This window comes from Pinus tabuliformis, chromosome 4_2 (assembly GCF_031772625.1).
Source record: "Pinus tabuliformis cultivar Carrire ecotype Pingquan chromosome 4_2, CPIR1, whole genome shotgun sequence".
Lineage (NCBI taxonomy): Eukaryota > Viridiplantae > Streptophyta > Pinopsida > Pinales > Pinaceae > Pinus > Pinus tabuliformis.
In genome coordinates, this window is record NC_142304.1 from 970,060,817 (window position 1) to 970,075,334 (window position 14,518).

The 14,518-nt window shown below is 37.7% G+C and overlaps 1 protein-coding gene across 1 annotated transcript; it reads right to left on the reverse strand.

Annotated features, from left to right (window-relative positions):
* Positions 1-1,779: 1,779 nt before the first annotated feature.
* Positions 1,780-5,116, reverse strand: LOC149172861 (uncharacterized). The gene is made up of 5 exons (XM_089426492.1): positions 4,709-5,116; positions 3,134-4,113; positions 2,816-2,848; positions 2,434-2,584; positions 1,780-2,160 (listed from the first exon to the last, which is right to left on the reverse strand). The coding sequence occupies exons 1-5, from the start codon at positions 5,114-5,116 to the stop codon at positions 1,780-1,782; spliced, it is 1,953 nt and encodes a 650-aa protein (XP_089282618.1).
* Between the last annotated feature and the right edge of the window lie 9,402 nt (positions 5,117-14,518).

Below are 14,518 nucleotides of genomic sequence, written 5' to 3' on the forward strand. Positions count from 1 at the left end.
GTTACATGTGCTTGCTTTCCTCATTCGTCGTTCAGTTTATTTTTACTATATTTGGTCCTCGCTTCTGGGTCTGTAACAACTTATTTGTCAATCTTGTTTTAGCATATGGTTTCAGCTCCCTTTAAACCATCATCTTAAATATAGAATGTCTCGCATAGAGAAGAAAACAACTTTTATTTTAAAGTATAAAAGTAACCATTACACACTTGCTTGCTCACAAAGAAATTTATCTTCCTGACTACTCTCTCCCTCTGGATGGCAGCCCCTCACTTGGTGGTCTGGCTCGGTTTTAATACCTTGCCTATAACTCCATACAGTTGAGAAACTGTCATTCAATTTTCTGGAACTAATTAACTAATTAAACTAACTCTACTAACTAATTATTCCTAATTTATTCTTTAACTTTGGAAAACAAAAATTACAAGGTTGTGTTAGCCCGACCTTCAGCCTTCAAGGCAAAAATAAAAATTAAAATGTTCTCATGACCAATCAAAGATAACAAATGCTCAGCTACAGTTGTAGCCCTTCAATTGGATGCCCCTGCATCAGGCTCCCGGGGTAAATTAATCTCATGGCTCCTGCCCATGAGCTCTTCGATAGAGTACCCGACGCCTTGAATTCGTGCAGCATCTAACCAGGAACTATCCTCAATAGGACGGTTCTTCCACTTCACCAGATATTGCAAATATTCTTTTTTCGCGTCTTCCTGGCTATCTGCGTGTCCAAAATCTGTTCTATCTCCAAAGGTTGTGCTAAAGGCATCTGCTTAATCCATGATTCTTCCTCATCCTGGGTGTCCCATGTTCATCTTTCTGAACTGTCTTCCACATCAACAACAACATATGGGTACAGATTTGCCACATTAAAAATGGGCGAGATTCTGATTCCCGGAGGTAACTGCAACTCGTAAGCATTTGCAGAAAACTTCTGGAGGATTTTACAAGGTCCAATTTTCTTCATCTTCAGCTTGTTGTACTCTCCTTTAGGAAACCTTTCTTTGCGTAAGTGTGCTAGTACCAGGTCTCCTACCTCAAACTGTACCTCCCATCTTTTCAAATCTACTTTCTGCTTATATTTTTGGCTGTTGTCCTGTAGCTTTTGTTTGACCTGCTCATGAAGATCGTTGATTGCTTTTGCGAAATCTTCGCCATCAACACTTCTACGCTCCAACTGTCCCAAGTCCCTCAACTCAAATATCCCGCGTGGGTGTATTCCATAAAGGATTTGGAAAGGGCTTCTGCCCGTACTTCTGTTGGGCGAGTCGTTATAGGCAAACTCTGCCTATGCAAGCACACGATCCCACTGTTTGGAATTCTCACCAACCAGACTCCTTAGTAAATTCCCTAGACTCCGGTTCACAACTTCAGTTTTCCCATCTGTCTGTGGGTGATAAGCTGAGCTGAAATTGAGTTTGGTGTCTAACTTCTTCCACAATGTTCGCCAGAAATGGCCTGTGAACTTCACATCCCTGTCTGAGATAATGGATTTCGGCAATCCATGTAATCTGACTATTTCTGAGAAGAACAAGTGTGCTACATGTGTGGCATCACTTGTCTTCCAGCATGGAATGAAATGCGTCATCTTGGTAAAACAGTGCACCACCACCATGATGGAATCATAACCCCGTTGTGCCTTTGGCAAACCCAAAACAAAGTCCAAACTGACTAAGTCCCAAGGTCTGCTTGGAATAGGTAAGGGTATATACAAACCTGCGTTTTGACTGTGTCCTTTTGCATGCTGACAAATCTTGCATCTAGTTACAAATCTTTGTACATCCCTTCACATCCTCGGCCAATAGTAGAAATGACTCAGTTGTTCCAAAGTCTTATCGACGCCAAAATGTCTAGCCAAACCACCACTGTGTTTTTCCTGAATCAAGTTCTCCCGCATAGAACACTCTGGAACACACAACTGTCCTCCTTTGAACAACAATCCCTCCTGCAAGTTATAGTCCAACCATGGGCTATTGTCCCTCAATAGTGGATTTTGGCAAGCTTCATAAGCTTCCTTAAAATCTGTATCCGTCCCGTACAAGTCCTTAAGGTGCTCGAATCCCAATACTTGTACTGTGCTCTCTTGCAAGATCAAACTTCTTCTGCTTAATGCATCTGCCACCTTATTAGATTGACCGTTGATGTGTTTCAAAACAAATGTGAAGCTCTACAAATACTCCACCCATTTTGCATGCTTATGATTCAGCTTGTGTTGTTGCATAATGTACTGTAGCGCTGAATTGTCTGAAAACAAGACAAATTCATTAGCTAATAAATAATGTCGCCAATGCTTCAATGCCTGGACGACTGCATAAAATTCCTTATCATAAGACGTGTACTTCTGCCTGCTCTCATTCAGCTTTTCACTAAAATATGCTACCGACTTATCTTCTTGACTGAGCACTGCACCAATGGCTGTCCCACTGGCATCACAACGAACTTGAAAAAGTTTGTTGAAATCTGGTAGCTTCAAGACTGGTTGTTCAGTAATCTTTTTCTTCAAAAGCTGAAAGCTCTTTTCGGCAGATTTTGTCCAATAAAAAGGTTGATTTGCCTTCTTAATGGTATCCACCATAGGTGCACAAATACCACTGAAATTTTTAATAAATTTCCGATAGAAACTCGCCAATCCATGAAAACTTCGCACCTCAAACAGACCTTTAGGAGAAGGCCAGCTAACTATAGCTGCAATCTTCTCTAGGTCCATCTTCAATTCATTTTCAGAGATTACAAATCCTAGATAAATCAATTCTTTCTTGAAAAAAGAACACTTTTTAAGATTTATCAGCAATTTATTTTGTTGTAATTTTTCTAGTACATACCTGACATGTCGAAAATGCTCCTCCCTGGTCTTGCTGAATATAAGTATATCATCTAGATATACGATCACAAATTTGCCTATGAATTCCTTCAACATCTCATTCATCAAGCGCATGAATGTGTTGGGAGCATTACTCAGCCCAAATGGCATAACTAGCCATTCATACAAGCCTTCATTGGTCTTGAAAGTCGTCTTCCACTCATCACCTTCTCTGATCCTGATCTGGTGATAACCGCTCTTCAGATCTATCTTTGAAAAGTATGCTGCCCCGCTTAAACAATCCATCATATCATCCATTCGAGGTAAAGGAAACCGATACCTGATGGTGATTTTATTGATCGCTCTGGAATCAGTACACATTCGCCATTCTCCTCCTTTCTTGGGGGCTAAAACAGTCAGAACCGCACAAGGGCTCAAACTTTCTCGAATCAATCCCTTATCCAACAAATCTTGTACTTGTTTTCTAATTTCCTCGTTATCCTTTGGACTCATCCGGTAAGCAGCCTTGTTTGGTAAACTAGCTCCCAGAATGAAATCAATGTGGTGATTGATGCTCCGCTTGGGCGGCAACTTATCAGGCAGATCATCTACCACAATATCACTGAATTCCTGCAACATCTCTTGTATCTCCATAGGTAGATCAGTAATTTCGGTATGCAACAATACCACTCTTGGTCTTCGCACAATGGCATAGTTCACCTCATTACTTCCAACCTGTCGCAGAAATTCCTTTCCGCCTATCAACAGGGTCTTAGTTCCGCTAGCTTCAGTATCTTTTCCTTCCTTCATGGGCACGAGTGTATGCTTCACTCCATCTTTAACAAACTTGTAGCAATTCTTTTCCCCGTCATGGACGACCTTTCTATCATACTGCCACGGTCTACCCAGCAGAATATGGCATACGTCCATAGGCATAATATCACACATCACGCTGTCCTTATACTTCCCAATGTGGAACTCCACCTCACACTGCTCATCAACCAGCAACTGGTGTCCTTTCTGCAGCCAAGACACCTTATATGGCATTGGGTGTTTCAACCTCTTCAACCCCAACTTTTCCACCATCTCAGTGGCTACCAAGTTATCGGTGCTTCCGCTATCGATAATCAACTTGCAGCATTTTCCATGTGACTTGCACATAGTACGGAATAATGCTTTCCGTTGTGTCGTGTCAGTCACTTCCTTAGCTGGTTTCAGAAGAACCTTATTCAACACCAAGGCTTCACCTGTTTCAGGGGCATCCTCCACCTCTTGTGGCGGTGCCTCTGCTACTTCAGGTTGAGCAACGTATGCTCCCCTCTATCCAGCTTGTTCGTTTTCAGGACATTCAAAAGACCTGTGCCCCCATTTGTGACACTTGTAACACTGATAGGCATTTCCTCTGCCTTTGCCATTACCTCTTCCTCGTTGGTATGACCTTCCTCCTCTAGTGTTACCTTCCCTTTCAGTCTATCCTAAAGTTTTCGAATTGCTGCCCTCTTCATTGTTGTTGGCAATCCTATCTTTGCCAAAGGACTGTCCTTTTCCTCTATTGGAACCACATCCTCTCTTTTCATCTTGCTTCCTGACAATCTTTTCTTCCGCCTTCAAATCACATTGATATGCCTCCTCAATAGTTCTAGGAGAAAGAATGTTGATTTCGTCTAGGATTTCCATCCACAGACCATTCACAAACCTTGCTGTCTTTTCAAGGGTATATTCAACATATCCCCCCCCCCAGGTTCACTTTATAAAATTCTTCAATGTATTCTCTTACAGTCATCATTCTCTGTCTTAAATTCTGCACCTGTCTGTAAAGGGAAATTTGATAATATTTAGGAAGAAATTTACTCATCTTTGCAATCATCCTGTCCCATTTCTTGATCAAGGGCTTGTTTAATATTCTTCTTTCTACCTGCACACTGTCACACCACAGTGTTGCATGTCCTTTCAATTTGGTGACAGCAAACCAGATCTTCTTGTCTTCACTGATTTCTTCATATTCAAAATATTTATCTAGTTCACTTACACAGTCCAACAATGCCACTGTGGAAAAACTGCCATCATAATTAGAAAGCTCCAGTTTTGGCTTGCTACTAGCCAACAAAACTGATCTCAACAGTTTAATCTCTGGTCCCTCTTCATCTGACCCATCCGTCGTGGCTGCGTTTTCTTCCTCACTGTCATCCCCACCTTCCGGATCTCTGCGCCTTCCTGCTTCCACTGCTGCCAAACGTGCAGTCAAGGTCCTGATCTCTTCTTGTAGCCCTTCATCTGCTACTCTTTTGATATCTCTACCTCGGCCTCTTCTCCCTACCTCCATCTTTACTAAGAAAAAGGAACAAACCTCCTCTGATACCACAATTTGGTGGGACCGTGGGGTATGAAACCTTAAGTACTCGCACTTACAATATGCAATTGTATTTAAAAGCTTATTAATATAACTCTGAAGGCCTAAGCCTTATCAAATCATTTCCAATGTGACCTTACGCTCAGAACCGAAGGCTTAAGTTACAATTCAAAAGCTCATTGATGAAAATTAGACTTATGGTTTTCTGATTTTCGATGTTGGTATTCGTTGCCGCTCCGGTGAGGCTATGGGGCAGGGTTTCGTCCTTGTGCCTCTGCTCTGTTCTCTAGTTTCAAGAATGCAAAATAGCTTGTGGCTTCGGCCCTTCGGTGGCTACATTGCTCCTTGCAACCTTTAACCTCGCATTGGGTAATTGTTTTACTTTTGTCGTGGCTTTGACCTTGTTGCTTTCAAGTCGTTCTGCAATTTCATGTATCTGTTGGTTAATGTATTTTCTTGGGTCGGTGTTCTAACTAGTTCTTAGTCCCTTCTCCAGGCAACTCGGCCTCTACACGACTGGTAAGTTTTCTATCTGATTTTTGCTTTCAATTCTTTTCGAGTTTCCTCTAACCCTTCTGCTCCTTCCTCGTAGGGCTTCCTTTTAGAGTTAGCTTCTATAATGCCGCTATCTGCGTGGGCTGTTTGCCCTTCCCTTGGCTTCTAACCCTACTATGCCATACAACCTTGGTACTGAGAGAGTGACTTCACCTTCACTGCGACGTGAGCTTGCTCGACTCCTCCAAGGTAAGTTGTTCAATTTAATCTTCGTGCAGCTTTTCTATCGTTTTCAGTTTCTCTGGCCATGGATCTAATTCTCTGTCTTTGTGCTTTTGCAGGTGTTGTAGCGTAGATAGCCTCCAGTTGTGCCTAGCTTCTTTAGCAACCCTGTGTAGACAGGGTAGGGTCTTGCCCTTTCGTTTTTCTCTGTTTTGAATTGATGTTGGTTGTTCTGTGTTGTTTGTGAGCTTCAACAGTTAAGAACCCAGATGGGTTTTCGGCCTCCCTTGCTCTGGCTTAATGTAATTTAAATTTTGTTAAAACCCTTACAGGGTTTGGTATTTAGGCCTCTTTCGTCTTGTTGTTAGCCTGAATAAGTTGTTCGCTTATCGTGGTTTCTATTGTTCCTGAAACTGTGAGGAAATAAAAATATACACGGCTATTTAATTTGTAATTTGTAAATGATATTGTTACCTATGCTTTCTTTCCTCATTCGTCGTTCAATTTATTTTTACTGTATTTGGTCCTCGCTTCTGGGTCTGTAACAACTTATTTGTCAATCTTGTTTCAGCATCTAGATGGTTTCAGCTCCCTCTAAACTATCATCTTAAATATAGAATGTCTCGCACAGAGAAGAAAACAACTTTTATTTTAAAGTATAAAAGTAACCATTACACGCTTGCTCACAAAGAAATTTATCTTCCTGACTACTCTCTCCCTCTGGATGGCAACCCCTCACTTGGTGGTCTAGGTCAGTTTTAATACCTTGCCTGTAATTCCATACAGTTGAGAAATTTTCATTCAATTTTCTGGAACTAATTAACTAATTAAATTAACTCTACTAACTAATTATTCCTAATTTATTCTTTAACTTTGGAAAAACAAAAATTACAAGGCTGTGTCAGCCCGACCTTCAACCTTCAAGGCAAAAATTAAAATTAAAATGTTCTCATGACCAATCAAAGATAAAAAATGATCAGCTACAGTTGTAGCCCTTCAATTGGATGCCCCTGCATCACTATAGAAAGTAGTAAAGTATTTCCAATGCTATTTTCTATAGCCAAGTTGATGAAACAACCCAAAACATTACCAATGGCATGTAGAGTCTAGCAACCAAAGCATTCCAAGGGTAGATTATACAATCTACATCATGTTTAGACCATTGAGAAAGTTTTATATGCGAGTTGAAGCCAAGGTGGCATAACTTCGAAAAGAGGCCCACAAACTACATAAACTAGGGCCATTTATCTATAACCTTTAGTCAATTCATCTCATAAACAAATTCCACGATGGAAACACCTATAGGAGTTGGATATATAACCATTGTATCCTTCCACAAAGATTCCCAACTCTCTCTTCCATCTAGGTTTGACACTCTTTTAATGATATCTTAGACCAATGAACCTACAACTAAGACCATGCTCTAAAAAATATGTCTTCATCTCATGGACCTATGTTGGATCAAACTTCAAGACTAATCTCCTACTCATTGACACATGTTGGATCATCAAGCTTAAACATCATTACTCCCCAACAATGGGCCATTGTTTGTTGGATTGTAGTTAGTGAGTTGTAGTCTAACGAGGTGTCATTTTTGCTCGGATAATAATGGAAATTTTGGCACAATTTTGATCAAATCGGACAGAATTTTTGGAAATTTGAGTTACATTTGTCAAGCTTCAAGATTTTGGGTGCCCTGGGGATAATTGATGGTGTTGAATCCATGTCCACCATCAAAAACAAGATTCAAGCACACCTATTGTTAGATTTTTTGAAGAAAAAAAATGGTCAAATTATAGCGATTTTTGGATGTCCAAGCAAAATTGGCGCCTTAGTAGGCAATGTCGTTTAATGATTGAAACAAGGTTTTGCAATGTAAAGTGATCCAAGTTCAAACCCTGGCAAGCATAAAGCATTGGGATAATTTGTGTTGGTCAAGTTTTGATCACTACCAACTTTGAAGGGACATTATGATAATGCAGAGATGAGGTTCACAACTCCGACTAAGCAAAAACACATTTACCTTTTTTTTAAACAAGCTTGCACTCTTCAACCCTAAGAGATGTATCCTCCAACAAAGATCCCCTAGCCTTTCCTTTGTACAATCTAGAATTTTCTTAGTGATGGCCATATACCATTGAACCTCCAAATCAGATCACATTGCAAAAAATACCTCTCCTTTTCATCGAAATGTAGTTTGAAGATTGCAACAAAGCTTCACCGTGTAAATGATCCAAGATCAACCATCACAAGCATTAAACCCTAAAAAAGTATATGTTGATTGAGTTTGACAACTAGTAACATTGAACAAGAGCTACAATAATGGTGAAGAAGAGCTATAATAATGGTGAGACAAAACTCATAACTCCTTACACATTGCAAAAACATTTACCATTGCTAAAACTATGTTCCAACACGTTTCTAAAGCTAGAGGAGTGCAAGAGTAGGGAGATGCACAAAGGGCATGCATGGGACCACTACCAAATTTTAGGGAAATTTAGGACATCAAGGTCCCTAACATAGGGGAGCTCTTCTCTAAATTATAAAAATAAAAACAATAATGATCGAATCCTAACAATAACAATTCATCCCGTGCAAATTCATCATTGTGCAATCCAATAGAAATGCTATAATCTTGAAATCCTAAAAAGTATTAAGTTTGTTGAACTCTAAATTATTATTATTATTATTATTATTATCATCCAATTTTAAGGTACAGCCAAGCCAGACACCAAATTGGTGTATGAGACCCCCCTTGTTTGTGGGACAAGGGACCCACCTTCGCATAGCGATTTGACCGCTAAGTCTACTAAGGCATACATACTCTACCCCCCTTCGGTTTTGAACCTATGACCTCTTATGAGGAAACACATGCTCTTAACCATTAGGCCCACTCAAGCTCAATGGGATATGAAATGCTACTTTCTCCATATGAAGTTTGATGTTGGAACAGCTTTCAAACATCTTGAAACAATTAAGGGTAACATTATAACTTTAAGAAATTAATATTACCATTAATTACCAAAGTTGCAAACTCTTCAAAGCTCTATTGTCTATCTTTGTTCTATCTTCATGGATTATTGAACAAAAAAATTGGGAGAGGATCCCCAAGCATCTCCCTTCTAGGGGAGGGGCGTGCCCAAACATCCCCCTTTTGGGTAAATACATCCCCCACATTGGGTAAACATTTCCCCATGCATTGCTCCAAGTTTCCCCAAAAGGGGGGCGTGGGAAAATCTTTACCCAAGCGTCCCCCATCAAGGGAAATGCGGGGAGCACATTCCCGAATCCAAGGTATGTGTCCCATGGAACACTGTTAAAAAGCACGGGTCTATAATTGAACAGTAAGAAACATAATTGAACATGAACCCTTCACCGACATTAAGACTTGCAAAGGTTGTTGACTGTTGGAACTGATACAAGCTGTCCAACCATTTTCGTCAAATTTGGTCAAGTATATTCAAACTCACAAAGAGTTGATAAGTTTGATCAAGTTTCACAAACATAATTCTATTTCAAGCAATTTTGTTGTTTTTTTTAATTCATTTTGAGTGTTTTTTTTACAAGTACTAATCATCTTCTTGGCCTTCGCTTTGTTGAGTGATTATGAAGCTCGAGCCATCTAACTATAGTAAGAAGATGTTAGGGAAATTCATAACAAAGATATTAGTTTACAAATACAAGAGGAAGGTATTAAAATTTAAGAACAGAGACACGAGTGTACATATCTAACAGTTAAGAGAACTAAAACTGTTGTTTTTATCCTTCAATAGACAAGATGTTTGAAGGGAAATTAGTAAAAGTGAGAAGGGAAAGAAAAAGATCCCAGGAGTATATCAAACTCTCAGTTCGTGTAGCTAGTCTAAATATAGAGTCCATGTAGTGACATGGTTAAAAGATATATAAGCATGAAAACATCAAAACCGATAATCAATTGCTTCTTGTAGCTTGCTTCTCCAAATATACCATTATGCTTCTCAAATCTAAATCTCCTCTACAAACCTCCATATTCTTCCATAGAGCTAAAATTTAAATAGTCTCCTACGAGTATAATAAAATCAGATAAAATGATTCCCTTGATTGTATAGCAAAGATCCATGAGAATGAAAAAGTCTTGAGATATATGTAAAGCAATAGAAAAGATAATACATTCATATTTGCACCAAGTGGGAGTGATCCATCAACTCCTCATGTATGTGTAAATGAATATTGAATGTAGAGGGTGCATTGAATATGGAAAACTAACACACTGATGTAAACTCGCCTGTAATGTGCCCCTCGCGGTTATGAAGCTTGAGGATGTGTATCTTAACTTCACAAACTTGCACAAATGATCAGCATATCAAGTATATTCAAACTCACAAAGAGTTGATAAGTTTGATCAAGTTTCACAAACATAATTCTATTTCAAGCAATTTTGTTGTTTTTTCTATTCATTTTGAGTGTTTTTTTACAAGTACTAATCATCTTCTTGGACTTCCCTTTGTTGAGTGATTATGAAGCTCGAGCCATCTAACTATTATGGAAAGATGTTAGAGAAATTCATAACAAAGACATTAGTTTACAAATACAAGAGGAAGATATTAAAAATTTAAGAACAGAGACACGAGTGTACAGATCTAACAGTTAAGAGAACTAAAACCGTTGTTTTTATCCTTCAATAGAAGGATGTTTGAAGGGAAATTAGTTAAAGTGAGAAGGAGAAAGAAAAAGATCCCAGGAGTATATCAAAGTCTCAGTTCGCATAGCTAGTCTAAATGTAGAGTCCATGTAGTGACATGGTTAAAAGATATATGAGCATGAAAACATCAAAACCCATAATCAATTGCTTCTTATAGCTTGCTTCTCCAAATATACCATTATGCTTCTCAAATCTAAATCTCCTCTACAAACCTCCATATTCTTCCATAAGAGCTAAAATTTAAATAGTCTCCTACGAGTATAATAAAATTAGATAAAATGATTCCCTTGATTGTACAGCAAAGATCCATGAGAATGAAAATGTCTTGAGATATATGTAAAGCAATAGAAAAGATAATACATTCATATTTGCACCAAGTGGGAGTGATCCATCAACTGCTCATGTATGTGTAAATGAATATTGAATCTAGAGGGTGCATTGAATATGGAAAACTAACACACTGACGTAAACTCACCTGTAATGTGCCCCACACGGTTATGAAGCTTGAGGATGTGTATCTTAACTTCACAAGCTTGCACAAATGATCAGCATATCAAGTATATTCAAACTCACAAAGAGTTGATAAGTTTGATCAAGTTTCACAAACATAATTCTATTTCAAGCAATTTTATTGTTTTTTTTATTCATTTTGAGTATTTTTTTACAAGTACTAATCATCTTCTTGGACTTCGCTTTGTTGAGTGATTATGAAGCTCGAGCCATATAACTATTATGGTAAGATGTTAGAGAAATTCATAACAAAGACATTAGTTTACAAATACAAGAGGAAGGTATTAAAACTTTAAGAACAGAGACACGAGTGTACAGATCTAACAGTAAGAGAACTAAAACTGTTGTTTTATCGTCAATGGACAAGATGTTTGAAGGGAAATTAGTTAAAGTGAGAAGGAGAAAGGAAAAGATCCCAGGAGTATATCAAACTCTCAGTTCGTGTAGCTAGTCTAAATGTAGACTCCATGTAATGACATGGTTAAAAGATATATGAGCATGAAAACATCAAAACCCATAATCAATTGCTTCTTATAGCTTGCTTCTTCAAATATACCATTATGCTTCTCAAATCTAAATCTCCTCTACAAACCTCCATATTCTTCCATAGAGCTAAAATTTAAATAGTCTCCTACGAGTATAATAAAATCAGATAAAATGATTCTCTTGATTGTACAGCAAAGATCCATGAGAATGAAAAAGTCCTGAGATATATGTAAAGCAATAGAAAAGATAATACATTCATATTTGCACCAAGTGCGAGTGATCCATCAACTCCTCATGTATGTGTAAATGAATATTGAATCTAGAAGGTGCATTGAATATGGAAAACTAACACACTGATGTAAACTCACCTGTAATGTGCCCCTCGCGGTTATGAAGCTTGAGGATGTGTATCTTAACTTCACAACCTTGCACAAATGATCAGCATATCAAGTATATTCAAACTCACAAAGAGTTGATAAGTTTGATCAAGTTTCACAAACATAATTCTATTTCAAGCAATTTTGTTGTGTTTTTTAATTCATTTTGAGTGTTTTTTTACAAGTACTAATCATCTTCTTGGACTTTGCTTTGTTGAGTGATTATGAAGTTCGAGCCATCTAACTATTATGGTAAGATGTTAGAGGAATTCATAACAAAGACATTAGTTTACAAATACAAGAGGAAGGTATTAAAAATTTAAGACCAGAGACACGAGTGTACAGATCTAACAGTTAAGAAAACTAAAACTGGTGTTTTAATCCTTCAATAGACAAGATGTTTGAAGGGAAATTAGTTGAAGTGAGAAGGAGAAAGAAAAAAGATCCCAGGAGTATATCAAACTCCCAGTTCGTGTAGCTAGTCTAAATGTAGAGTCCATGTAGTGACATGGTTAAAAGATATATGAGCATGAAAACATCAAAACCCATAATCAATTGCTTCTTATAGCTTGCTTCTCCAAATATACCATTATGCTTCTCAAATCTAAATCTCCTATACAAACCTCCATATTCTTCCATAGAGCTAAAATTTAAATAGTCTCCTACGAGTATAATAAAATCAGATAAAATGATTCCCGTGATTGTACAGCAAAGATCCATGAGAATGAAAAAGTCTTGAGATATATGTAAAGCAATAGAAAAGATAATACATTCATATTTGCACCAAGTGGGAGTGATCCATCAACTCCTCATGTATGTGTAAATGAATATTGAATCTAGAGGGTGCAGTGATTATGGAAAACTAACACACTGATGTAAACTCACCTGTAATGTGCCCCTCGCGGTTATGAAGCTTGAGGATGTGTATCTTAACTTCACAAGCTTGCACAAATGATCAGCATATCAAGTATATTCAAACTCACGAAGAGTTGATAAGTTTGATCAAGTTTCACAAACAAAATTCTATTTCAAGCAATTTTGTTGTTTTTTAATTCATTTTGAGTGTTTTTTTACAAGTACTAATCATCTTCCTGGACTTCGCTTTGTTGAGTGATTATCAAGCTCGAGCCATCTAACTATTATGGTAAGATGTTAGAGAAATTCATAACAAAGACATTAGTTTACAAATACAAGAGGAAGGTATTAAAAATTTAAGAACAGAGACACGAGTGTACAGATCTAACAGTTAAGAGTACTAAAACTGTTGTTTTTATCCTTCAATAGACAAGATGTTTGAAGGGAAATTAGTTAAAGTGCAAAGGAGAAAAAAAAAAGATCCCAGGAGTATATCAAATTCTCAGTTCGTGTAGCTAGTCTAAATGTAGACTCCATGTAGTGACATGGTTAAAAGATATATGAGTGTGAAAACATCAAAACCCATAATCAATTGCTTCTTATAGCTTGCTTCTCCAAATATACCATTATGCTTCTCAAATCTAAATCTCCTCTACAAAGTTACAAACCTCCATATTCTTCCATATAGCTAAAATTTAAATAGTCCCCTACGAGTACAATAAAATCAGATAAAATGATTCACTTTATTGTACAGCTAAGTTCCATGAGGATGAAAAAGAAGTCTTGAGATATATGTAAAGCAATAGAACAAGATAATACATTCATATTTGCACCAAGTGGGAGTGATCCATCAACTCCTCATGTATGTGTAAATGAATATTGAGTCTAGAGGGTGCATTGAATATGGAAAACTAACACACTGATGTAAACTCACCTGTAATGTGCCCCTTGCGGTTATGAAGCTTGAGGATGTGTATCTTAACTTCACAAGCTTGCACAAATTATCAACATATCAAATATTGGAACTCAAAATATACAACCACAAGTTGACAAACCTTGAGGTGCATATCACAGAGTTACATGTGTCTGTGCTAGTTCTAACCAATGTCAGGAACTGAAGTTACATGATGATTAGATACAGTTACCACTTTCTAATCAGTATGTATAGTAGAAAAATAGAGGAGCAAAATCATAAACAACGACCCCGACAATAACAAAAAATTCTAAGCAGCTGATAAAGATATCCCAAGCATGGTGAGAACATGCGTGACAAGTGAGTACTAAATTATGCTTGATCCCTGAGCTGCTCCAGCTCTATGAAGATTACTTGAAGTTCTCCTCAATCCTCCATAAGAGTAAAACAGCCAATTGCTTGCACCAAAAACATAAAGAAACATTAATCAGCTTCTGAACAGAAAGTATTGCCATACCTTCATCTTGATTGCTTGAAATTCTCTTTTTCAAGCCTTCGAAACATAAATCAGCTAAGGCTGGAACCATAGCCGATATAGCTCAGCAAAGAAAGAAACTATAAAAAAGACTAATGTCGAGAATTCCATTCAGAGAGAATTTTTATTACTAAATACAACCAACAAATCCAGAAAATTTGTTTATTCAAAACTTCAAGATGGAACATATTCCAATAATCCTGTGTTGCAGAGAAAAAGATCGAAATCTTCAGAAAATATACGGGTTAAGAAAAGAAACAGAGAACTTTAAAGAATGGTTGGAATCTGAGACTCGATATCG

Excerpts from the sequence above, each read along its gene's own strand:
- LOC149172861 (XM_089426492.1), bottom strand. The coding sequence starts at position 5,116 with ATGGAGGTAGGGAGAAGAGGCCGAGGTAGAGATATCAAAAGAGTAGCA. Across the intron at positions 4,114-4,708 it reads TGTGGTGTGACAGTGTGCAG|AGGGGAGCATACGTTGCTCA; the intron begins GTAGAAAGAAGA and ends CAAGCTGGATAG. Across the intron at positions 2,849-3,133 it reads ATCAATAAAATCACCATCAG|CAAGACCAGGGAGGAGCATT; the intron begins GTATCGGTTTCC and ends ACTTATATTCAG.